The 26,988-nt window shown below is 48.3% G+C and overlaps 1 protein-coding gene and 1 long non-coding RNA gene across 3 annotated transcripts; one reads left to right on the top strand and one right to left on the bottom strand.

Moving 5' to 3' along the window:
• Nucleotides 1-2,251: 2,251 nt before the first annotated feature.
• Nucleotides 2,252-25,884, bottom strand: acvr2aa (activin A receptor type 2Aa). 2 transcript variants are annotated; one of them, XM_044216387.1, is made up of 12 exons: nucleotides 22,938-25,884; nucleotides 20,895-21,120; nucleotides 18,317-18,432; nucleotides 17,635-17,789; nucleotides 16,686-16,709; nucleotides 16,076-16,219; nucleotides 13,870-14,013; nucleotides 13,040-13,185; nucleotides 12,760-12,874; nucleotides 9,047-9,185; nucleotides 6,967-7,097; nucleotides 2,252-6,860 (listed from the first exon to the last, which is right to left on the bottom strand). In XM_044216387.1, exons 1-12 carry the CDS (start codon nucleotides 22,990-22,992, stop codon nucleotides 6,666-6,668), a joined length of 1,590 nt encoding a protein of 529 aa, XP_044072322.1. In that variant the 5' UTR covers nucleotides 22,993-25,884; the 3' UTR covers nucleotides 2,252-6,665. The 2 variants fall into 2 exon arrangements, with proteins under 2 accessions (XP_044072322.1, XP_044072323.1); XM_044216388.1 differs by lacking the exon at nucleotides 16,686-16,709.
• On the top strand, nucleotides 25,490-26,988 carry LOC122885387. Its single transcript, XR_006380105.1, has 2 exons — nucleotides 25,490-25,620; nucleotides 25,877-26,988. It is a non-coding gene; the product is annotated as an uncharacterized LOC122885387 (long non-coding RNA).

The raw sequence follows: 26,988 nt of genomic DNA, 5'->3' as shown, positions 1-26,988 counted from the left end.
ATCCTCGGTACCTGTCTGACCTGACGGTACCTGTCTCACATCCTCGGTGCCTGTCTCACCTGCCGGTGCCTGTCTGACCTGCCAGTACCTGTCTCACCTGCCGGTGCCTGTCTCACCTGCCGGTACCTGTCTCACATCCTCTGTACCTGTCTCACATCCTCGGTGTCTGTCTGACCTGCCGGTGCCTGTCTCACCTGCCGGTGCCTGTCTGACCTGCCGGTACCTGTCTCACCTGCCGGTGCCTGTCTCACCTGCCAGTACCTGTCTCACCTGCCGGTGCCTGTCTCACCTGCCGGTACCTGTCTCACATCCTCGGTACCTGTCTCACATCATCGGTCCCTGTCTCTCCTGTCGGTACCTGTCTCACATCCTCGGTACCTGTCTCACCTGCTGGTGCCTGTCTCACCTGCCGGTACCTGTCTCACATCCTCGGTACCTGTCTCACATCCTCGGTGCCTGTCTGACCTGCCGGTACCTGTCTCACCTGCCGGTGCCTATCTCACCTGCCGGTACCTGTCTCACATCCTTGGTACCTGTCTCACATCCTCGGTACCTGTCTGACCTGACGGTACCTGTCTCACATCCTCGGTGCCTGTCTCACCTGCCGGTGCCTGTCTGACCTGCCAGTACCTGTCTCACCTGCCGGTGCCTGTCTCACCTGCCGGTACCTGTCTCACATCCTCGGTACCTGTCTCACATCCTCGGTGCCTGTCTCACCTGCCGGTGCCTGTCTCACCTGCCGGTGCCTGTCTGACCTGCCGGTACCTGTCTCACCTGCCGGTGCCTGTCTCACCTGCCAGTACCTGCCTTACCTGCCTGTGCCTGTCTCACCTGCCGGTACCTGTCTCACATCCTCGGTACCTGTCTCACCTGACGGTACCTGTCTCACATCCTCGGTACCTGTCTCACATCCTCGGTACCTGTCTCACCTGCTGGTACCTGTCTTACATCCTCGGTACCTGTCTCACCTGACGGTACCTGTCTCACATCCTCGGTACCTGTCTCACCTGACGGTACCTGTCTCACCTGACGGTACCTGTCTCACATCCTCGGTACCTGTCTCACCTGACGGTACCTGTCTCACCTGACGGTACCTGTCTCACATCCTCGGTACCTGTCTGACCCGCTGGTACCTGTCTTACATCCTCGGTACCTGTCTCACATCCTCGGTACCTGTCTCACCTGACGGTACCTGTCTCACCTGACGGTACCTGTCTCACATCCTCGGTACCTGTCTCACATCCTCGGTACCTGTCTCACCTGCCGGTACCTGTCTCACATCCTTGGTACCTGTCTCACATCCTGAGGACAGCAGGTGGTCTGGTGCACAGAAGCATCTGCATTTAATGTTTCTCCACTGTTTATTCAGCTTCTTCCTGTAATTTGTCCCCGTGTGTGTGTGTGTGTATACAGTATACGTCAGATAGTCTGTAGACAGATAAGCAGATATATATATACTGTATATATATATATATATATACACAGTATATATATATATATATATATATATATATATATATATATATATATATATATATATATATATATATATATATATATATATATATATACTATATATATATATATATATATATATATATATATATATATATATATATATATATATATATATATATATATATATATATATATATATATATATATATATATATATATATATATATATATATATATATATATATATATATATATATATATATATATATATATATATATATATATATATATATATACATATATATATATATATATATATATATATATATATATATATATACATACATATATATACATATATATATATATATATATATATATATATATATATATATATATATATATATATATATATATATATATATATATATATATATATATATATATATATATATATATATATATATATATATATATATATATATATATATATATATATATATATATATATATATATATATACATATATATATATATATATATATATATATATATATATATATATATATATACATACATATATATATACATATATATACACATATATATACACATATACATATATATACATATATATATACACATATATATATATATACATATATATACATATATATATACATATATATATATACATACATCTTATGAGGAAATCGTGTTGAGGCAGAGCCGTAAAGAATCTGTAGTCAGAAACTACGTGAAGGAAAAGCAAAGAGCAGAAGAGACGACAGGATGCAGCAGTCACTGTACTTTATTTCAGGGGAAACATCTTAACATTTTCTTCTGTACAATATTCAACAATCACCTCCAACAGAAGCCCTCAAACTGTGAAATACTCAGAAAATAAACTGCCGACAGACAGTGAACACACCGCGGTGTTGGTCTATACTGCAGGGTGAAAATATTCAGGGATCAGTTTACTGAAATAAGGTAAATCATAAATGTATTAATATTAAATATAAAACAAAGTGAGCCGAGTCCTTCGACAAACTAACTTTTCAACATCTGAACATCAAATCCATTAAAACTGACTTTAAACATCTTTAAATTATTTATTCTGTATTTTCAGAGGAGACTGAAACAGCTGAGAGTCCAGCAGGTTTCAGGAGTTGAATCACTCATTTCTATCAGCAATAAAAACATCCGGTTCTCGTTCTTAGTTTAATGTTATTATCACTGATGGAAATGGCGGAGGAAGTCATGACAGATCGTTTCATGTACAAGTGTTGATGTCTGTCATCACTGAACTCGCTGAACTGTTTCATCATTTGAGGATAAATTAAAAAAAGAAACGAAGTTTGACAGCATCCGTTCGCCTGCCTCCTGCCGGAGCTCGCACTGGGCAGCGGCCGTACCTCAAGTTAAAGCTGATTCACGAAGAATAATCATAACAACAACGAATAAAAAGAAAAAGTGTTCTGATGTTGCAAGTCTTCAACATTCGTGTTTGAAAGATTTATTCAGATAGAGCGACTCAAACAAGACGGATTTTTAAAGAAGAGCATTAAACTCAGCAAAGAACATGAAGCTGGAGGCGTCACCTCGTAAATTACTGCCCGACTAGAAAACTTCTCAAAGTTACGATACTTTTCTCACGATTACGAGATGAAGCCTCCAACTGTTTTCGTTCCAAAGTGCTTCTGTAGAAAAGAAAATCAGCCGATTCTGTTGTTCAGTGTCAGAAAACAAAACATTTAAATAAAACCAAACAGGAAGCTGAAGGAGAAGCTGCAGGTCAGATTTCAGCACGAGTCGTCGCCCTGATCGACGCCGGAGGAGGATGATGTCATGATGATGTCGTGATGAGAGAGGTGAGCACCAGCAGGGACGTCTGAGGTATCTAACACGCACGCACACACACGCACGCACTCTCACACGCACACACCTTCCTCCACAGGAAGTTAGTGTTCTGAGTTTTCAACATAAATTAATGAACCCAGATTGTTTTTCATTTTTACATCATCATATAAAATAAACAACATAAATCTATTCGTCATATTAACATTATAAAGGATTTTCCATAAAAAACAAATTCATGCTAAAACCACAATCTGAAACAACATTCATATGTACAAACTGTGCAGGTTTGGCTTCCTGTCAGATACAAATATCATTATTAATAATATAATAATTAATAATAAAGACAGAGGAGGAAGAAACAGGCTGCAGCTTCTTCTTCTGTCAGAATATCAACACTGAGGAAACACTTTACAGTCTGAACTACAAACACAGAGAGAAGCAGCAGCAGCAGACAGTCCGGGCTGGCGAAAACCAGCGCGGGCTGGCGAAAACCAGCGCGGGCTGGCGAAAACCAGTCCGGGCTGGCGAAAACCAGTCCGAGGACGTTCTGCTGCTTCACAGGTTTAATGAACCTTTTATAAAATCAGACTACAGTGAAGGAGTTTGGATTTCCAACAGTCCAAACTGAGCTGGAGGTCCCTGAACGTCTCTGTTTGTGGACGTTTGACCCAGAGGTTCATTTTCTGCTAACACGAGACGCCGAGCCAACAAACATCCCGTCAGCCTGAGGGAGGAAACTTTAAAGGGTCTCGTCAGATAACGTGAGATAACTGATCCTTCAAGGAAACTCTTGAAACCTGAGAATCGAAGTTTGTCGGCAGATTGTTGTTTTGTTATAAATCGCCCTAAAACTCAAAGTGTTCCAGTTTTAAACTGCTGAGAATATTTGTGACGCTGAAACAAAATCAGGACGTTTAATCTAAAATGCATTTTTCCAGAAAGAAAAATGTCGATTTAAAAGGACACGTAGAGGATTTAGAGGCACCATTTAGCGGTGGCAACTGAATCCCGCTCGCCTCGCCCTCCCAGGCGTGCAGGAGAAACCACGGTGGCCGCGAAACTCACGAAAAACGTGAAAGGCCCGCTCTAGAGCCGGTGTTTGGTTTGTCCGTTCTGGGCTCCTGTAGAAACATGGCGGTGCAACATGGCGGCCTCCGTGGAAGGCGACCCGCTCCCTCTGTAGATATAAAGGCTGATTCTAAGGTAACGAAAACGAACCGACAAAAAGATGATCAGATGAGTGAAAAAGATATCAATAAATGATAGTGTTCAATAATATAAGAAATATAAAGCTTTATATTTTTTCACCTCAAATAGTTTAATATACACAAAACTATTTATTTTACTTTTATTTCTCTCATTTTAGTTTTCCTATTTTTCTTCATCCTGACACAAATGTAATTTCATTATTCTGATTTCACAATTTATTTTCTTTATATAATCCAGTTTAAATTTCTAATGAACATATTACTTCAGTTCAAATTAAATTGTATTTATATAGCACCAAATCATACCCGACGTTCACTTCAGGTGCGGACCGCACTGTTTATAATATATGCAAATATATTATTTGTGTTAATGTGTTTAATGGTTATTTTATTATCTTTGTTTCAGATGAAATATAAGCCCATGTGCCAATAAATAAATAAATAATATAGAATCATTTGTTAATTATTCAGTTACATTTTTGATAACATTTAACTACATTTTGTCAGTTTCGAGGCTCCACAGCTTCAGAACGAACCACAAACAGAGAAGAAAAGAGGAAACCAAGAGTTCAACCGCGAAAACAAAAGTAAAATAAAGACGTGTTTGAAATAAACCTGAACAGGGAAGTGTTTCACTTTCTGGTCTTCAACACATTTAATCTTCATTTCAAACTCAGAAGATTTTTCTTTCCTGTGGAAGAGTTTTATTGTCAGATAGCTGATCTGTTATCAGTGTTATTGATCAGCTGATCAGCAGGTCGACGTTCTCTGATTAACACCTGAACCGACTCCACAAACTCAACATTATAAAAATTAAAAACATTTTTTGATTGTCTTTGATTCAGAGTCTGAATTTAAAAATTAGTCAAAGAAATAAAGTGAAACACAACAGATGTTATTTGGTTACAACCAATGATTATTTTCACTATTGATTAATATCCTAATTAGATTTCTCAATTAATCAATAAATAATTTTGTTTATAAAACATCAGAAAACAGTAAAGATCTTCAAAAGACAGTTTTTAGGCTCTTGATGGATTAAAAAAACTGTTTTCATTCTGTAACTAGCTGTATTGTTATTTTCCGGCGCCAGAAGCTGCTGGGTGGAAGGAAATAATGCAGCATGAAACAGATATTCCTCCGATTAATCAAAGTTATTGAGTAATGTTGCAATAGATGAGCGTCACTGCTGTGGAGCAAAGAAAACACTAACCAACAGATTCTTTAATGGAGTTTGGTGGAGCAGAATGACAGCGGACTGCTTAGACAGCTTGGACTCCCATTCAAAAGTCCAAACAGGCATCAAGGAAAACGAAGAAAATCAAACATAATTTTGATCGAGCTTCTCTGCATGTTTTCCTGTTTATTATCTCAGCAAACTGAGTCTCTTCTGGACTGTCGGTCCAACAGAACAAGACGTCTGAAGACACTTTACTGTTTTCTGACATTTTGTGAAACAAATGTTGACTCTGAAAAGATTAAATGATAATGAATATACAGTCAGGTTTACCCCAAAACACAACCTTTTGTTTGTTTTCAAGTTAATTATCACGTTCCGATGACGTGAAGTCAACATAACAATATGAGTTATATTTCACTTTATTTCTTTGATTTTATTTCAATGAATCTTCCACATCTCAGTGTTTGTTAGAGAATCAAACGGTCGACTCCAGTTTCTCCAAACGTTTTCAGAAAGAAAAGAAAGATCCTCGTATGTTTGTTGTGCAAAGACTGTGTGTGGATCAATAACCTGATTATTAAACTCTTCTCTCTGACTCTCAGGTGACACAGCAGTGATACAGACATTCAGAAGCTGTTTCTTATTGGCATCACATCATTCAGAGAAACAAAAAACAGCAAGTGTCTAAAAACTACAGTCGCCCTTTTTATACTGAAACCAAACTGTCACATTATCGTAGAAAAAGTCTGTCCAGGAAGTCTTTTATTTTGTAGTAAAAAAAGAGGAACTGATGTCAGAGGGTGGAGATCAGTGTGGCTCACCCTGCCGAGAGAGAGTCTGCCATGTTGTCCTCCAGGTCACCTGACACGCGGCAGGTCACCTGAGCGGCTCGCCCCACCTGAGACAGAAAACGCTCACTGAGGGAGTCCCTGCTCCGTCCTGATTGGTCCTTGGCATCGTCATAGGCTCGACTCTTTAGGCGGGTAGTCCACGTTGGTTACCATGGTGACAACCGTGACGATCTCCTCGGGCGCCGTGACGCTCATCTGCCGCTGCATCTGCACGACGCGTTCCTCCACGCAGCCGGCCGACAGCCGAGCTTCAGCTTCATGGTCCCAGCATTCCTCAATGGTCTCACAGAGCACCGCCAGACCCTGCAGGGGCACCAAGACACCCACAACACCCGTCAGGAAAACCCACAAAATATCAACAACACCGCTCACACAAGCAGTGCATGATGGGTAACGTAGTCTGACTCACAGCGTGTTTCTGCCAGCACTCTCTGAGCGTCGGTCTCAGCTTCTTGTGGACCACCACCTCCTGCATGTCCTCTAGAGACGGATGCTGACCCACCTCCTCCTCAAACGGCACCATGTACTCGTCCACTGGACCTGGATCAGAGAGAAGGGGGACTTATCAGAGTCCAGAACTAGACCAGCATCCAAACCAATAAGTGAATAGTATCCTGGATGAATCCTGGTTTAGTATGAGTCTGTGGAAACAGTCTTTAATGAGGCACCAGGTGAGACAGCAGTGTTTCTCCGACAGACGAGGGCCCCACAGTTTATCGAAATATTATCACAATGCGGCCAAGTGCAACATCCAAATCGCAGAAGCTGCAGTTTCCTGATGAAGGTGAGACGTGCGACGGACAGCTTTATAACGAAGTGCGGTGGTGCTGCAGAGACGCCGCGGCCGACACGTCTCGCTCTCCAGACGGAAGAAGACGCGTTTGTTCGGTCATTCCCACTAATCGCGAATCATATCGCAATCGTAGTGTCTGTCGAAATAATCGCAGTCTGATTTTTTTACCATGTCGTGCAGGCCTAAAACAGACACGGTCACACTGCAGCGTAAGGTGACGTCATCCTGCAAGGCGTTGCGCTGGCCAATCAAATACATGCAGGCGAACATTCCAGTAAGATTAGTGTTGAGAGAAAATTGCCGGCATCATTAGTTAAGTTAATAAGGTAAGATGGCGTCTCAGGTTCCTTAAACAACTCGCCCATGTAAAGGGAGCTATTTACTGTTTATCAACCATCTTGTTATTCGGTACGAAGAAACCGTCGACAGCGAGGAACCGTGCAGGAAACCACAAACGCAACACTTCTGTAGTTGAAACAAAGACTTTCAGGAACACAAAAGGCTTTTTTCTCTCAAATGTTCATTAATGAGTTTAAATCCGTGTGAGAGCACTTCACCCTCGTCCAGGTGACCCGTCCGCCTGACAGCTGTGGCGTGTCAGATGCAGATCGCACAGCGTGGTTATCGCACCGGTGTGGGCCGGTCACAATACAAGGCTCTGAACTACAGTGGTGTGAAAAAGTGTTTGCCCCTTCCTGATTGATTAAATGTTTCAGATCATCAAACAAATTTAAATATTAGTCAGAGATAACACAAGTAAACACAAATGCAGTTTTTAAATGAAGGTTGTTGTTATTAAGGGAAACTAAATCCAAACCTACATGGCCCTGTGTGAAAAAGTGATTCCCCCTAAACCTAATAACTGGTTGCTCCACCCTTAGCAGCAACAACTGCAACCAAACGTTTGCGATAACTTGAAATGAGTCTTTTCAGCGCTAAGGGTGGCCCAACCAGTTTTTAGGTTTAGGGGGCGATCACTTTTCGCATCACTGTATGACTGCACATCACGCTACAGATGTGCAGGTCAGTATCTGACCACCATTTGCCTCTTGCAGCCACGCTCGCCATCTGCCATCGGCAGAGTAAACCGGGATTCATCCGTGAGGAGTTCTCTAAAGGGCCAGACGCCAGCGAAGGTGAGCGTGACGTGGCTATGGTTGTGAGGCTGATTGGATGCAATTCTGGGAAACGAAGTTGGAGACGGCGTTTGGTAGTGAGCTGAACATTCGATTCACGGGCAACAGCTCCTGCAGTCCGCATACCGACCGCAGGCTCCCTCAAAACCTGCGGCACTGTGTTGTGATCAAACTGCACATTTCAGCTGTGTCATAACCACGCTGCGCCATAACCACGCTGCACGATCTGCATCTGATACGCCACAGCTGTCAGGCGAACGGGTTACCTGGGCAAAGGTGAAGTGCTCTCCAACACGGACTTTTTAGATCTTTTACTTCAACTCGTGAAAAACCAGGAAAACAAAAGCGTTGAGTTTATGTTTTTGTTCAGTGTAGTTTCAGATGTTTAACATCGTTTATTCATCTCCATGGAAACAGATGAGGCCCGAAGGTCATATTATCACAAACGTTTCGTGAGAACAGTGAACATGTGGTGGTGCGTCCAGAGAAGGGGGACATTTGGATCCAGACTTATTATCATGGTTAAAACCGGCCCCCCTCCCCGTCTGAGGGTTTCTTACCGTCGGCAGCTTTGCAGCGGGAGGCGAGTTCCCACAGCACCAGACCCAGAGCGTACATGTCTATCCTCAGGAAGGCGTCTCTCTGGAAGTTAATGGCCCCCTCCAGGACCTCCGGAGCCATGTACCTCCTGGTCCCCACCTGACACATCAACAGGGACACATTCACACCTTTGAAAAGGTCTGGATCATGAAACACAGACCGGATCGGTGGTTGCCAACATGGACTCCATGTGGTTCAGTAGAATTAGGCTCTGACATGATGTCACATCCACAAATCTTACTGTCATTCCAACAACTCGAGCTGAAATATTAGAAATCATAATATAAATAATGTGTAAATAATCCTGTGGCCCCGGGAGGAGGCGTGAGGCTGGGAGGGGGTGTAGGAGGAGGGGGCGTGAGGCTGGGAGGGGGCGTGAGGCTGGGAGGGGGTGTAGGAGGAGGGGGCGTGAGGCTGGGAGGGGGTGTAGGAGGAGGGGTGAGGCTGGGAGGGGGCGTGAGGCTGGGAGGGGTGTGTGGAGGAGGGGCGTGAGGCTGGGAGGGGGTGTAGGAGGAGGGGCGTGAGGCTGGGAGGGGTGTGGGAGGAGGGGCGTGAGGCTGGGAGTGGGCTGGGAGGCGTGAGGAGGGGAGGCGTGGGAGGAGGGGGGGCGTGAGGCTGGGAGGGGCGGGAGGAGGGGCGTGAGGCTGGGAGGGGCGTGAGGCTGGGAGGCGTGGGAGGAGGAGGTGGCGGAGGCTGGGAGGGGTGTAGGAGGAGGGGCGTGAGGCTGGGAGGGGCGTGAGGCTGGGAGGGGCGTGAGGCTGGGAGGGGTGTGTAGGAGGAGGAGGAGGCTGGGCTGGGAGGGGTGTAGGAGGAGGGGGGCGTGAGGCTGGGAGGGGCCTGAGGCTGGGAGGGGGAGTGAGGCTGGGAGGGGGTGTAGGAGGGGGCGTGAGGCTGGGAGGGGGTGTAGGAGGGGCGTGAGGCTGGGAGGGGGTGTAGGAGGAGGGGCGTGAGGCTGGGAGGGGGCCTGAGGCTGGGAGGCGTGAGGCTGGGAGGGGTGTAGGAGGGGCGTGAGGCTGGGAGGGGTGTAGGAGGAGGGGGCGTGAGGCTGGGAGGGGGCCTGAGGCTGGGAGGGGGCGTGAGGCTGGGAGGGGGTGTGTAGGAGGAGGGGCGTGAGGCTGGGAGGGGCGTGGAGGAGGGGGCGTGGGAGGAGGGGCGTGAGGCTGGGAGGCGGCGTAGGAGGGGGCGTGAGGCTGGGAGGGGGTGTAGGAGGGGGCGTGAGGCTGGGAGGGGTGTAGGAGGAGGGGGCGTGAGGCTGGGAGGGGGCGTGAGGCTGGGAGGGGCGTGAGGCTGGGAGGTGTGGAGGAGGGGCGTGAGGCTGGGGGGCCTGAGGCTGGGAGGCGTGAGGCTGGGAGGGGGCGAGGAGGAGGGGGGCGTGAGGCTGGGAGGCGTGAGGCTGGGAGGCGTGAGGCTGGGAGGGGGTGTAGGAGGAGGGGGCGTGAGGCTGGGAGGGGGTGTAGGAGGAGGCGTGAGGCTGGGAGGGGTGTAGGAGGAGGGGGCGTGAGGCTGGGAGGGGCGTGAGGCTGGGAGGGGCGTGAGGCTGGGAGGGGGTGTAGGAGGAGGGGGCGTGAGGCTGGGAGGGGGTGTAGGAGGAGGGGCGTGAGGCTGGGAGGGGCGTAGGAGGAGGGGGCGTGAGGCTGGGAGGGGCGTGAGGCTGGGAGGGGGTGTAGGAGGAGGGGCGTGAGGCTGGGAGGGGGTGAGGCTGGGAGGGGCGTGAGGCTGGGAGGGGGTGTAGGGAGGGGCGTGAGGCTGGGAGGGGCGTGAGGCTGGGAGGGGGTGTAGGAGGAGGGGCGTGAGGCTGGGAGGGGTGTAGGAGGAGGGGCGTGAGGCTGGGAGGGCCTGAGGCTGGGAGGGGTGGAGGAGGCGTGAGGCTGGGAGGGGTGTAGGAGGAGGGGCGTGAGGCTGGGAGGGGGCCTGAGGCTGGGAGGGGGTGAGGCTGGGAGGGGGTAGGAGGGGCGTGAGGCTGGGAGGGGTGTAGGAGGAGGAGGCGTGAGGCTGGGAGGGGGCCTGAGGCTGGGAGGGGCGTGAGGCTGGGAGGGGTGTAGGAGGGGGGCGTGAGGCTGGGAGGCGTGGAGGGAGGGGCGTGGGGAGGGGGCGTGAGGCTGGGAGGGGGGGAGGGCGTGAGGCTGGGAGGGGTGTAGGAGGGGGCGTGAGGCTGGGAGGGGTGTGGAGGAGGGGGCGTGAGGCTGGGAGGGGGGCGTGAGGCTGGGAGGCGTGAGGCTGGGAGGGGGTGTAGGAGGGAGGGGGGCGTGAGGCTGGGAGGGGGCCTGAGGCTGGGAGGGGCGTGAGGCTGGGAGGGGTGTAGGAGGGGCGTGAGGCTGGGAGGGGGGTGTAGGAGGAGGGGCGTGAGGCTGGGAGGGGGCCTGAGGCTGGGAGGGGCGTGAGGCTGGGAGGGGGTGTAGGAGGAGGGGGCGTGAGGCTGGGAGGGGGCGTGGGGGGGGGTGAGGAGGAGGGGCGTGAGGCTGGGAGGGGTGGGGAGGGGCGTGAGGCTGGGAGGGGTGTGGAGGGGCGTGAGGCTGGGAGGGGGTGGGAGGAGGAGGGGGCGTGAGGCTGGGAGGGGGCGTGAGGCTGGGAGGGTGAGGCTGGGAGGGGGTGTAGGAGGGGCGTGAGGCTGGGAGGGGTGTAGGAGGGGGGGGTGGGAGGAGGAGGGTGAGGCTGGGAGGGGGTGTGGGAGGAGGGGGCGTAGGGAGGGGGCCTGAGGCTGGGAGGGGGCGTGAGGCTGGGAGGGGGTGGAGGCGTGAGGCTGGGAGGAGGCTGGGGAGGGGCGTAGGAGGGGGGTGAGGCTGGGAGGGGTGGGAGGAGGGGGGGCGTGAGGCTGGGAGGGGGTGTAGAGGAGGGGCGTGAGGCTGGGAGGGGGCCTGAGGCTGGGAGGCGTGAGGAGGAGGGGCGTGAGGCTGGGAGGCGTGGAGGAGGAGGGGGCGAGGGAGGGGGCGTGAGGCTGGGAGGGGTGGAGGAGGAGGGGGCGTGAGGCTGGGAGGGGTGTAGGAGGAGGGGCGTGAGGAGGGGGCGTGAGGCTGGGAGGGGTGTAGGAGGAGGGGGCGTGGGAGGGGGCGTGAGGCTGGGAGGGGTGGAGGAGGGGGAGGAGGAGGGGCGGAGAGGCTGGGAGGGGTGTAGGAGGAGGGGCGTGAGGAGGGAGGGCGTGAGGCTGGGAGGGGGCGTGGGAGGAGGGGGCGAGGCTGGGAGGGGGTGTAGGAGGAGGGGGCGTGAGGCTGGGAGGGGGCGTGAGGCTGGGAGGGGCGAGGAGGAGGAGGCGGAGGCGTGAGGGAGGCGTAGGGGAGGGGGCGTGAGGCTGGGAGGGGGCGTAGGAGGGGGCGTGAGGCTGGAAACCACAGCTTTAATGAACTGAGTGATGTCAGAGCTGCAGGTTGGAGCTGCAGTTCATCGAACAGCCACCAGGTGGAGCTCTAATAACACTGACTGAACTGACTTCTCACTGTGTCTGTTTCACCTGTTTGAACCTTTCACACACACACATATACACACACACACACACACACATATACACACACATACACACACACTCTCTCTCTCTCAGATCTTTTAGTGTGACTTCTTCTTCATGTGATTTAAAGACGCCTCAGTCTGAGGCTGCCAGAGACACAGACGTCCTCCATCATCACTGTAACAGGATTCAAGCTGAAAGATCATTCAGGTGTCCTCTCTCAGATGGACTCACCTGTCCGTGTGTGTCTCCAGGAGATTTTCCCGCCTCAAACCTGAGAGCGAGGCCGAAGTCAGCGATGCAGGCGGTCAGGTTCGACTTCAGCAGCACGTTCTTACTCTTAAAGTCCCTGAAAAACACACAGCGACACCTGTTTACAGGTACACCTGTGTGTGTACCTGTGTGTGATGTGTGTACCTGTGTGTGATGTGTGTACCTGCGTGCGGTGTGTGTACACCTGTGTGCGTGCAATGTGTGCGATGTGTGTACACCTGCGTGTGTGCGATGTGTGTACCTGTGTGCGATGGCAGGTTTGTGTCCGTCCTTGTGTCCAGGTATGTCTTCGTGCAGGTAGGAGAGACCTCGAGACATCGACTGAGCGATGAGACACAGTTCGGACCAGGAGAGGACGTTGGCCTTCAGGTAGTCTGTCAGAGAACCCTGCGGAGAGACGGCAGAACGCAGAAACGACCTCGTGTTGATTCACGATCACGTGACACTGCGTGCACCTGAGAAACTGACCCGAGATCAGATCTTCATCACGGATCAAAAAGTCCTTCTGCATTAATCTGATACTCACGTCACAGTTCCTGGATGTTCTCGTTCATTTTAAAAGAACTGTACGTTACTTTATTATAATCACTACTGTCGTCATTTCTTACGTTATTCTGAATAACTTATATTGTTTTGATAAAAACTTATTTATAGTAACTATGATTTATTACTCTATTATTAGATGTTATTATCTGTATCTCTTTTAGAATTATATCTTTGGAACATTTTTTTATAAAAGTGTATTTTTATTATTATTATTGTTTATATTATTTAGTGATTATTTATATTCATTATGTTTTAGTATTTTCATTATTTAAGTGATTTTAATACTTGTTACTACATTAATTCTAATTATATAAATAAAATTTGAATCTAATAACTAAAATGAATTAAAATAATTATAAATAGTAATAAATAAAACAATTGTAAACAAATGTAACAAGTCAAATCGAGATCACTGAGTTCATTCGTGAACCCGACTTCACGCCGCAGAATATTTTCCTATTTTAATTAGATTTTATTCGTGTTTGGTTGTGTTGCAGTTCTGCACGTGTCCAGCAGGGGCAGCACCTTCTCGTGGTAGGCGGTGATGAGCCACAGCTCCACGTCCATGTTGCTTCCTCTCTTCTCGGCTCCGATGAACTGCAGCAGGTTTTCGTGTCTCATCCCGTTCAGGTTGAAGATCTCGTATTCGTTCTGCCACGACTGCTTGTCCTGAATATACACAAATTAGCAGAGGTCAAAGGTCAGAGGTCAAAGGTCATGCCCGTGTGACCTACAACACATCTGACCACAGCGTCGGGGTCCAGAGACACAACGAAGAAAAATTTTTTAAACCAGCTGATAAAATCAACCACCCGCTGATTATTGACTGAATAACTTCAGATGGACGTTTTTTACAGCGTGCTGACTGAAGGCTAACAGACAGAAATACAAAGTAAAGACAAACACTCAAAGAAGTGAGGACAGAGATCTCAGACGTCATAAAAACTGAAAAGACTAGATGTTCTGAAGAAGATTGAAGTGTGCGAAGTGAGGCTGAAAACTGGAGTGAACACTGTAAACGGGTTGAAATATCTCAAAATGTGTGCATGTGAAGTGTTGAATGTGAGTTGCAAGTAGAAGCACTGAAAGGATCCGAAGTGTCCGTTCAAGTATACGTGTAGTAAATCGAAAATATAAACATTTAATTAAATTAATTACATTTTCAGATCAAATTCAGAAGACAAATTTACAAAATAAACTGTGATTTGAGGTTTCAACTGCTTTCAGCACTTCCTCTCTACCTGACACTTCAACTGCTTTCAGCCTTTACACATCAGCTGGCAGTTTAACTACTTCAGCTGACATTTTCCCTGCTGTCACTGCCAAGGTACCATTTTACACTTCAACTGCTTCTACTCCTCCAAGTTTATCCGACACTTCAACTGCTTTCATTTGTTACTCTTTAAAAGACACTGCTATTATCTCTGCACAACTGTTTCTTACTGTTTATCTGACACTTCAACTGCTTTCAGAGTCCACACTGGGGTTGAAACGATTCCTCGAGTAACTCGATCACGAAAAATCATCGATGCAAATTATTTAGAAAATAAAATGCTGCAGTCAGTTTGTGAAAGCCTGAGCTTCATTCATGTTATTGATGATGATGATGATGATGATGATGATGTCACAGTTCCTGTCCGCTCGTTTCTGCCTCCTACAGAAGCCACGAAGAAGAGTGAAGGCTGGCGTTACTGAGCTGCAGTCCGGCTGAAACTGTAGTATAGAAACTTTTTTAAACCCAGAACGTGAAGTTTAAGATTGTTGTTCATTTTAAGAGCCGTCTGATTTATCTCTTATCGATACTCGATTACTAAAATAATCGATAGCTGCAGCCGAGTCTACCCGCGTTCAACGATCTATAATGTCACCTGACCCTGAACGAAACTGAAAACACACGAACCTCGTGTGTGTGTGTGTGTGTGTGTGTGTGTGTGTGGTCAATTGAGGTCATGATGGGTTTACTGGATGCTGATTGGCCGAGGACCCAGTCAGCCTCGGGGGGATTAAAGCTCTGAGCTTTAAGGCTGAACACACACACGCACCCTGCTGTCAGTATGTGTGTGTGCGTGTGTGTGCGTGCATGTGTGTGCGTGCGTGCATGTGCGGGTGCGTGTGTGTGTGTGTGTGTGCGTGCGTGCGTGTGTGTGGTTTTCGTACCTCGAACTGGTTCTGAACTGGAACCAGTTAAAATTCACAAACCAGAATCACCATGGAAACATGGTTTAGTATTAGATTAGAAAGACATCGGCCCCCGGGGGTTTCTAACCCGCGGGTCGTGGGTCGGTTCTGGGCCACAGAACGTTTTCTACCAGGCAGACAGGAAGTGATGCGAGTCAGCAAAATAAAAGCTGAATAATGAGGAATCAACTGCACCTCCCGATATAAATGTTGTGGAAATGTAAAACGTTGGCGTCCGGCGCTTTAACGCGACTCGGCTGAAGGTCGTCACATTAATGACGGCTGAACGCAGCACTCCCTCGCTTTACAAATGAATATCCAGTAAAACTCTTTACGCTCAGCGTCAAGAATTAAATGCGACCCCAAACTTCTGTTAGACTTTACAAACAGCAGCTGGATTCGTGACTGACGAGACGGACGATTCAGCTTCTAACGTCTGTTTAGTTTAGTTGCAACGTTCGTCTTCGGTCTGTGGTTTCGGCGAACGCGGCATGTGTGATGTGTGATGTGTGATGTGTGATGGTGCGTTCGAGGCTGCTCAGACAGTACAGACCTGGATGGGGAAGATTTTGACAGCGACGTATTCGCTGAGCAGCCGAGCCTTCCACACGCAGCCGAAGCGCCCCCTGGCTTTGATCTCCAGCAACTGCAGCGGCTTCTGGCCCAGGATGGGGGAGGGGGGCAGGGGGCCGGGGTCCTGGAACAAACAACATGGAAACATCTGAATGACTGTGCTGATCCTGAAAAGAGGCTCTGCGGCGCCATCGCTTCGCTCCACGTTTGTTAGCGAAGAGGAGAAAACTCTTTAACGTCCTTCATGCCGTCTCTCAAACTCAAACACTATCAGCCAATCACAGCTCGCCGGCTCAGATCCAGCTTTACCGACAGATTCATATCAATCATGCACATACTGATCGGACCTACTGATCAATACAGGGAGACGTCTGTCCATCAGTGCACGACATCAACAACCAACACACACAAATAGAAACAAAACCGGCGGCAGAGAAACAAAGAGACGAGCATGTTTTCAAAGGGACGAATGCAAAGATGACAAAGATGCAAAATCAAACCCAGAAACGTGAGAAAAGACGAAATCAAACCAGCGATGAAGCATTCTCCAGTGAAGCCGAACCGACAGTGAAACAGTTTGATCTTCTTACCTCGATCATTATATGAAAGGCGTGCTGAGAGGCAGACAGCAGTTTACAGCGTCAGACACAAGAAGAAGAAGCAGAAATACAAAGAAAGAAGGTGATGGAGGCTGAATGTACCTCGATTAGTTTCAGACAGTAAAACATTTTAATGTCCTCACGCACGTAACTGTTTCTTACTGATGCTGGTAGAAACGTGGCTGCAGCTGCAGTTTCCTCAGGCAGACCAGAGCGCAGCTCGTTACGGGCTACAGAGACGGGTACAGGTCTCTGCAGGTCTGGTTCGGACAGGCAGCCTCTTGTTTTCGTCATATTTTTTGAAACACTGTTTATGTGTTTGTGGAAACTTAAGTCGGCGTCGAGAGGGACACCGAAGGTCCTCAGTTCCTCTTCGAATCTCAATGAGACCTAATTCAGCACCGAAGACTATCACGTCTGTTTCATCTTTATTATATTTATTATATCTTTATTAAAAAACGATCCACTGAAGTTTATCCTCAGTACAGCGTATGAGCGTGCTGACAGTTGTGTGTCATCTGCATAACGGTTGTAATGTGTTTGTGAGTCTGAGCGTTTCAAGAGTTAACCCCAAATTAAAAACACGTCTCCTCTCACCTGCAGAGCCGTTTATCACCTGGATAGTTTCGGTGCGAGCTGCCGAGTTTTGGAGATATCGGCCGTAGAGACGTCTGCATGTGTTGAATATAACGGGACTATGGTGGAGCTCAAAGTGCCAAACAAATACTTTTGGAAAACTCCACAGCGACGTCTCTTTCCAGAAATCAGGACCCGGTCTCAGGATTCAGGATAACCCACAGATCTGTTGTCTATTGATCTATTTCCTCTCTACCGATAGTTCCTACACGACACTGGATTATCTCGAGTGCCACACAGTCCCATTATATTCAAAAAAGACATCTCATTGGCCGATGCGTGCGTGCGTGCGTGCGTGTCTCACCTGGGTGGGCACCAGGACAGGTGGGTAGGCCAGTTTATGGTGTCGGTACATCCAGAAGGAGAAAAGGACGATGGCGGTGACGGCCATGATGGGAACCAGTGAGTACATCAGAGTGGTCAGCACCGGCGGATGCAACGTCACTGGTTTGTTTGTTGCTATGGCGATGCACAGAGGGACGACATTATGATTATTCATCAGTTTACACAGTAACAAACTGCAGCATGACGGCCTGAGTATAAGTTGTAATATTTTACAGAATAAAGGCAGAATAAGGTGTTAAAGCATAAAATGTTATAACAGTTATAATTTCATTAGAAAAGGTCTTCATGTTATGAGAATAAAGTTACAACAAAAGTAATAATTTTATGAAAATGATTTTAAAAAGTCGTCATATTGAATTCAGTTGTAGTTTTGAGACAAAAGTCATATGAGAATAATATATTTTGAGAAAAAGCTGTATTATGAGAAAATCATTGTATAAAGTCAGTTACGTTACAACTTATTTATGACTTAACAAAATTCATATTTTAAGAAAAAACTATGAGAATAAAGTTATTTTTATGAGAAAAGTCAAATTCTAAGAATATACAAGACAAAGGTGAAGTTACATTAACAGAAATAAGAGTTTGCATCCAAATACGTTTGTTTGTGCGGAGAGCAGGTGAACCGTGTCGGGTCTTACTTGGCGTCTGCGGCGGGCTGCTGTCAGGACTGTAGGAGAACCTGCTGTTGCACAAACTTCCTTCACAGCAGCAGAAGAAGACATCAGGAGCATCTTTCTTCTCCACACACTCACTCCTGTCAGCAGAACAAGTCTGTCATGGGCGCCACGTTCACCGCTTCACGCTCTCTACAGAGATTTCTCTAAACACTATTACTTTTCTTCAAACACCTCAGCTACCAATATGAGAAATATAATATTCACTCTGCTATAATATATATATATATATATATATATATTTATTTATTTATTATGTACACACACACACACACACACACATCAGAGCAGCCGAACCAGCAGTCAGCAGCTCCTGTCTGCAGTGGACCCGTGGACGGACAGACAGCTGTCTCTGGATCACTGTGAGACTGAAGGAAACTTAGAAACAGCAGGATTCTCAGGCAGCTTCTGCAGCCGCTTTCTTCTCTGGCGTCTCAGCTGGTTTATGAGGTTTATTCTGGACGGACGTCAGAGACGATGACGTCCTCTGGACGAGTGAGTCTCGCTGAACGACTCGATGCGAGTTCAGATTTCAGTTATGAGAAGGAGGACTGCAAGTCTCCTACCGAACAAAGACGACAGCAACAGCCGGACACAGTGGAAGAGTGCTGGCAGGAAATATGGAGGAAACTAATGCCGTGATGTTTTTAAAAGACGCCCCAGATGTCAGGAGAACAAACACCAGTTTACCAATAATCATATCACTGATCACAGCAGGAGTCAAGCCTGCCTGGGTGTAACCATAGCAACATCAGGGCGTTTCAACACGGCCGTGAACGCACTCAAAGAAAAAGCTCAAAGAGCTCTAAATGCAATTAAAAGAAAATGTTTTAATTTTCAAATTAAAATCAATTAAAGTGTGTCTTTTATATGTGAAAGTGTCATCCGGCCCACTGCGCTGTCTGGTGGTGAGTCTGGGGTCCACTCACCAGAGCTTTACCCGCCGGGACAAACGTCCAGCAGAGTCTCTACATGCAGGACTCTGCAGATACATTTCACTCAGAAAAACACCAACATGTGGAGCAGAATCAGGCAGAGACCCGCTGATACTTAACATTCAGCCCCCGAGACCCCCTCCATCCCAAAGACCTCCAGACCCAGGAGCTGAGCCCAGAACAGAGTCCCCTATGTCAGCTGGTGCTGAGTCTCACTGCCCCCCCTCAGACTCTCGGACCAGTCTCACAGCAGCACTGCTTTCCAAACACCAATCAGAGGAAACCAAACTACAACACGACGTAAAGAAACCTGAATCTGGATCACTGGACAGAAACTAAAAGCCAGATCAGGTCAGAAAGTTATCTGGACCTGAAGAGACGACGGACTGTCAGAATCTGTCTCTGCTGTCAGAGACAGGAAGCAGAGACAGATCCTGACTCAGGCTCAGGGTCCACAGACTGGACATCCAGACAGGAAGACACAGACAGAACATGTGGTCGCTGTTGGACAGGTGAGACAGGTGAGGTGAGACAGGTGAGACAGGTGAGGTGAGACGAGACAGGTGAGCTGAGACAGGTGAGCTGAGACAGGTGAGACAGGTGAGGTGAGACAGGTGAGACAGGTGAGGTTAGACAGGTGAGGTTAGACAGGTGAGGTGAAACAGGTGAGGTGAGACAGGTGAGGTGAGACAGGTGAGACAGGTGAGGTGAGACAGGTGAGACAGGTGAGACAGGTGAGGTTAGACAGGTGAGCTGAGACAGGTGAGGTTAGACAGGTGAAGTGAGACAGGTGAGGTTAGACAGGTGAGACAGGTGAGACAGGTGAGGTGAGACAGGTGAGGTGAGACAGGTGAGACAGGTGAGGTTAGACAGGTGAGCTGAGACAGGTGAGGTGAGACAGGTGAGCTGAGACAGGTGAGGTTAGACAGGTGAGACAGGTGAGGTGAGACAGGTGAGGTTAGACAGGTGAGACAGGTGAGGTGAGACAGGTGAGGTGAGGTGAGACAGGTGAGCTGAGACAGGTGAGGTTAGACAGGTGAGACAGGTGAGGTGAGACAGGTGAGGTTAGACAGGTGAGACAGGTGAGGTGAGACAGGTGAGGTTAGACAGGTGAGACAGGTGAGGTGAGACAGGTGAGGTTAGACAGGTGAGACAGGTGAGGTGAGACAGGTGAGGTTAGACAGGTGAGACAGGTGAGGTGAGACAGGTGAGGTGAGGTGAGACAGGTGAGGTCTTCCTCCTAGTGTTCAACATTCAGTGAAATAAGGAACGAGTTCAGCTCTGATCTCAGATTTCAAAGAGCTCGACGTTAAAAATCCTCCGAGGAGACGGAGACAGGATCCTGCTGATCAATACGTATCAACACACACACACACACACACACACACACAGACTCAGACACACACACACACACACACACACGTGTGTGTGTGTGTGTGTGTGTGTGCACCCAGTCAATATATTTCATTATTCGGATTACTCATCTGTACTTTCTGTTGTTTAACATTTTAACGTTATCGTCCGTTTCCCCGGCGATAAAGCCCCACTGGTCTGAAGAGTCCTGGTCTGAACCGCCAGAGTCCTGCAGTCCGGCAGTAATCAGTTACCTGTCGTAGCAGTTGACGTCGTCCAGCCAGCAGCCCTGTTTGACCACCTGGACCGCCCCCGATACGTTCTTCCAGGTGGCGAAGCAGTGAAGTCTCTTGTCTTTGTCTCCAGAGCAGGTGACCACCCCGCTGAGGTTCCCCCGACTCTCCGGCGAGGACGAGGACGAGGAAGGGCTGAAGTTGTAGTGGACGCACTTCTGAGTGTCTGAGCGGCCCAGGATCGCACCTGAGGAGGAGACAGGAGGACAAGTTAACCACAGCACAGTCCCACACCTGAGGAGCAGGTCCAACTCAGTCCGTCTCTCTGCGTTTCCTGTCTCCAGTGTAACGTCAGCGAACCCGATCACCAGAACCACGAAGCTGGCTACCACCTGGACCAGCTCCCTGAGCGTGTTCACCTGGACCAGGACCAGCTTGGTCAGTACAACAGAGATGCAGGCGACCAGCAGAAAGATTTCTTTGGACCGCGGCGAACAGCCGACCATCAGTTTGGACCGGCCGGCGCCACCGAACACAGCTCCGAGTGGTCCGAGCTTTTCCCAGAACCCGAACCCTTCCAGAGCTGCCTGTAGAGGCTCGGTCCGCAAAGTCAATAAAACGCGTCGATGTCGTCCTGGCCCTGGTTTTATTTTAGACCGGACCCCCCGACAGATACAACGAGGAGGCCGAACCGAGCGCTCCTCACCGCTGCGATCCCCTGAGACCCGTTACACGTGTTCAGGGTTCAAACAGGAAGGCGGCCATCATCAGGACTCTACAGGGAGCTCCTGAGACTCGGAGCTCCTGAGACTCGGAGGTCCTGAGACTCGGAGGTCCTGAGACTCGGAGGTCCTGAGACTCGGAGCTCCTGAGACTCGGAGCTCCTGTAGGAACGCCACCTGTCCAACAGGAAGCTGCCGGTCACCAGCTGCTGTATCTCTGTTGTTATAACTGGCTCCGCCCTGCTGCCTGTGACTCACACAGGTGTGTCGAAACCTGACACCACATGACGCTTTTACATCATCGACACACCTGACGACATCAGCCAAACCTGAGACCAGAAATAACACAGCGCGCACACACACTGCGCACACACACACAACACAACACACACACACACACACACACACACACACACACACACACACATACACACACCAAACATATGTTATGTTGTATTGTGTGTTGTTGTGTTTGTGTTGTGTGTGTGTTCTTTGTGTTTGTGTGTTGGCGTGTTGTGTGTGTGTGTTGTGTTGTTGTGTTGTGTGTTGTGTTGTGTTGGTGTGTGTGTTGGTGTGTGTGTTTGTGTTGCGTGTGTTGGTGTGTGTGTTGGTGTGTGTTGTTGTGTTGGTGGGTGTGTGTGTGTGTGTTGGTGTGTGTGTGTGTTGTGTTGGTGGGTGTGTGTGTGTGTGTTGTTGTGTTGTGTGTTGTGTTTGTGTTGTGTGTGTGTTCTTTGTGTTTGTGTGTTGGCGTGTTGTGTGTGTGTGTTGTGTTGTTGTGTTGTGTGTTGTGTTGTGTTGGTGTGTGTGTTGGTGTGTGTGTTTGTGTTGCGTGTGTTGGTGTGTGTGTTGGTGTGTGTTGTTGTGTTGGTGGGTGTGTGTGTGTGTGGTGTGTGTGTGTGTTGTGTTGGTGGGTGTGTGTGTGTGTGTTGTTGTGTTGGTGTGTGTGTGTGTGTGTCAGCCTCACGCGCACCTGGCGTCAGGAAGCGGAAACAACTCAGCCACGTCGGGATCTCGCGGTGACATGACGTTTGACGACACATTTAAATACGTCACAATGGGCTGTGGGAGACTGTGACGACATGTTTCACTACTTTCGGACATCAGACCAAACGATTAATCAATTAATCGAAAGAAATGATCATTATTCGATAACACAAACCAGCCGCAGCCGCGGGCCTCGTGATGGGGGTCCTCGTGTTTCTAACAGCTGACGAACCAAACTAACAATCCGTAGTTCCGATCAGCAGATCGATCCGTAACGGAAACACTGCCCCGATACGGATTACTGACTGATCAATACAACAGCAGGTCTCCAGTCCAGGTAGGAGGGGACAGCACTCACCTGAGGAGCACGAGATGAGGAAAACACTGAAGGCCAGTTTGGTCGCTGATCCCATTGTGGATCCAAAGACTAAAATCCTTAATTTCAGTTATAATCCCAAAGCGAAGACGAGCAGGATTAGCGTCCCTTTAGACTAGCTCTGATCCTTATGGTGGACACCGAGTACCGGCAACATGTCCCGGTCCAAACATCCGACTCAGCCCCGGTCTTAACGGTTTAACGTGATCAAACACCGTGAGGCGAATCCTGAAGCCGTCTATCCGAGCGCAGGCCCGGGCACCGCGGCGGCGTCAGCAGGAGGCGCCGCCGGACAACCGTGTGATGTCAGCCGACTTCCAGCGCTCTTCATTGGGATCGAAGACAGCGGGACAGGCCGCTTCCCTGTGTGGTCACAGGTAATCACAGGTAATGGCCCTGGCAGTTATGCAGCCGCGGGGGGAGCGAGCTCGAGGAGAGAGTCCGGCTTCTTCTCGGGCACCAGAGACAGCATTTCATCGAGTTGACCTGATTTAGTGAGTTTCCAGAGCGGGATTAAGTCGCGCTGCAGCTCGCTGGCGTCAAGTGCTCCGGAGTTATTCACACAGATCTTCCACTGGCTGTCCAAGCGCTCCGCCACACTGAGGGGCCGCGTGCTCACAGCACGCTATCATGCTGCTCCGAACAACGTGCTGGTGGTGTGATCCGGGATCAGAGTCCACCGTCAGCCAAAGAGTCACCGAGCGAGGCTGCAGCCCTCAATCCGCCGCTGACGACCACGGCTCGGTCATCGAACAGCTAGCTGGCCCGGCTAGCCGTTAGCTTAGCTCCGCAGCTAGCAGTCCGACTGGTTTGATGGGATCGAGTTTCCTAACTGGATCCCGAGGAGGAAAACCGCAAACCGCGAACACAACCGTGCAGATTTCCCAAAGAGTGGCGGCGAACCCGTCGTGTGAATTATCCCGGACTGACCGAAAGTAAACATCCGAGGCTGGTTGCTCCCCGCTGGGGCTGCTCCGTCCTCACTTCCACTCTCCCTGCCTGAGGAAGCAGAGGCAAGATGGCCGCTCGGCTCCGCTTATTTGTGGGGTTTTTGTTTTTTTCCCACCTTCTTCCATAGTCCTCCGTCACAGCGTTGGATAGTGTGACTGACACCAGCAGTGGCCAATAGGATGCGTAGAAGGCGCTCGACCCGTATTCCTCCACCAATCCCGTGAGGCGTCCTGACGCAGCACGGCTGAGAGAGCCAACACGGATTAACACCGGAAATGACACAAAAACATCAATACAAGTATATCAAACACTTAATAAAGATATGCAACGAGTTAGTTTATTTAGCAGACTACACTAAAGGAAAAGTTCAACATTTGAGCTAGATGAGCTATAAGAATCTTATGGAAGCTAATGTACACCAGGAGAAATAAAAACTCACAATAAATCAAAATTATGAAATATCAAGTCAAAATGATGAGATACTACGTCAGAATATAAGATGGCAAACATTTTCTATCATCAGAATCAGATTTATTGCCAAGTAGGTTTACACATACAAGAACTGGAAGCCAGGCTGAGCGGCGGCGCCGGATCCGGTTCTTATTATACTTCCATGGACAAAATCCACCTTCCAACAACTCCAAGTCTGTCTGATTTACCTGTTGTACCTTGTTAGCTAACAAGCTAGTCAGCAATCCATCCTGTGGTCAGCTGGCTTCAGGTGACTGGAGCCGGGGGTCGGGACCAAGAGGCTCACTCTGAGATATCTGGACCTAGAGGCGAACCTTAAACTACTGGCTTTTTATGGCTGCATCTCAAACCTTAGAAACCGTTAGCATTAGACGGGTGACCTCCACTAAACCAGGTGCTTGTTGACGTCATCACCTGTAGGAACCCTAACCCTTTGGGAAGCTGTCGGGTCCAGGACGAGTTTAGCTTATTTACATTAGCGCAGAGACCGGAAGCCTCAGTCTGTCTGGACACATTGTGGTTTTAGCAGAAGTTAGCACTGGAGCTATTTGTTGACTTTCAAAAGTCTTTAAAATTTTAAATAATTTTAAAGACAAATTCAGGTTCAGGTAGATGCAGAAAACCCATGAAACCACTGTGATATACTACAGTCCAGTACTGCCAACTAAACCACCTGACGACAGGATGGACTGATGGACTAGCTTGTTACTTTACCAGATACGACATGTACATCAGACTGAGCTTCTCATCGGCCTCTGGAGGACGCCTCTCTCTCTCTCTCTCTCTCTATATCTATATATATATATATATATATATATATATATATATATATAGATATAGATATAGATATACACACACATATATTTACACATATACACATAAAGCCCTACACTCTCCATATGTGTGAAGAGAAAAACTGAGGAGAGTCACATGACACGAGTCTGACCTCGATTCAATCACTGATGGCTGTCCCACTTACAGATCAATTCTGACCCCCATCATATATAATCCCTCTTCTATAATCCACAGTAATCTGTAGTAACGTTGTGTTCGTGCCGCTCAGCAGCACAGGCACATTAAAGCAGCTTCTTTGTGTTTCTGCCTGATGGACTTCACCTGCTTTAAAGCGTCAGCATCAACAGACCAGCTCCGGATGCGTCTTCGTACTGAAGCCTGCTGAGTCTCCACGAGGACAGGAAGTCAACAATTACACAACAATAAATGAAAACGTTGTGAATTACAGGTGAGAAGAGGTGAGAGGTTAAGAAGAAGAAGACAGATCAGACGTGTGCGGTCTTTAAAAGCAGTAAAGTATCTGTTACCGCATCGATCAGCAATGAGCTGCTAACATGTTTTCAGTCTGTTTCACAACTCAAACAGAAACCTCTGAGCCCCACAGAGACGAGACAGAGACACGTCCAGAGGACGAGAGGCAGTTTGTGGTTTATTCCAATTAAGAGGCTTATTACACATTTGACCCTGTTGCACTTAATCTGCAGAAACCTGAATCTCCATTCCACCTCCTTCGCTTCCATCGAGGCCCTGCAGTCTGGACTGCACTCTCCCCGCAGACGGCTCCGTGGTTATGTTTGTTTCTGTGATTGAATTCCCCGCGTGGATACGAGGTCTTCATCAGCTGTAAGCAGCGTCTCCGCTGTCGGCAGCACCCGCAGACAGTCACAACAGCAGTAACGTCAGGCAGCAGTGTCCACTCCGACAGGCCAAACCCGTCTGTGTGTACAGCTGCGTACTGTCCCATCTAACACCCGGCTCCTCATTACTGTGAAATATCACCTCACTGGTTCCAAAACATCTCGCCAAAGGACTGCAGCCAGCTGGCAAACTCTGGCACATTTACAGAAATGTTTGTTACTGTACGTTGGCCTTATAAATAAATACCTGACATGAAATTATTATTGAAATAAACATGAATTAAATCAACCTTTTCTATTCTAATTAGAGAGTATTTAGCTTAATGTCAGTAAGGAAGTGAGACTAAAAAGCATCAGTTAATAAAAACGTGGATCTTTCCCCGTGCTTTACCGGGACATCCAGCAGGTGTAGTACGTTGGTATTTGAAAAAGGTTCCACTTGGTTTTTATCCGTTCATTAACAGTCTGTTTCTAATAATAATAATAATACTTCCTGCAAAATGATGCGACTCGCAGCCGGTCGGAGCTTTTCTGTCATTTTATTTTAGAGTTTAGACTTTTTGAATCAAAGAGGGCACTGAAGCTCCTGTGAAGCTCCTGAGAGAGAAACAAACCCTTCAGCGCCGCTCTGTGACTCTGTGGTTTATCAGCGAAGTGTGTGGACAGACTGAACACACTGAATCAGTAGATCTGTGTTGTAGATCTACTACGTTCCTCTCCCGTATCAAACTGCTGCATTATCATAAACTGCTGTAGATGAGCTCTCTCCCTCTTCATCTCCTTTCACTTTTCACGCTTCAGTGTCGTTGACTATGTCGTTGCTGCTTTAACAAACATGTTGGTGTTTGAGTTGTGAGATTTAAGTGATGTAAGATTGGTGTAAAATGTTGTTGATAACTCTCAGATATAAATGACACCATGAATGTCGCGCGGCATTTAGAAGGACGTGATGATACAGA

The sequence above is a fragment of the Siniperca chuatsi genome, linkage group LG12 (genome assembly GCF_020085105.1).
Source record: "Siniperca chuatsi isolate FFG_IHB_CAS linkage group LG12, ASM2008510v1, whole genome shotgun sequence".
In the NCBI taxonomy this organism is placed as follows: Eukaryota; Metazoa; Chordata; class Actinopteri; order Centrarchiformes; family Sinipercidae; genus Siniperca; species Siniperca chuatsi.
This window is presented reverse-complemented; position numbering and strand designations above follow the sequence as displayed.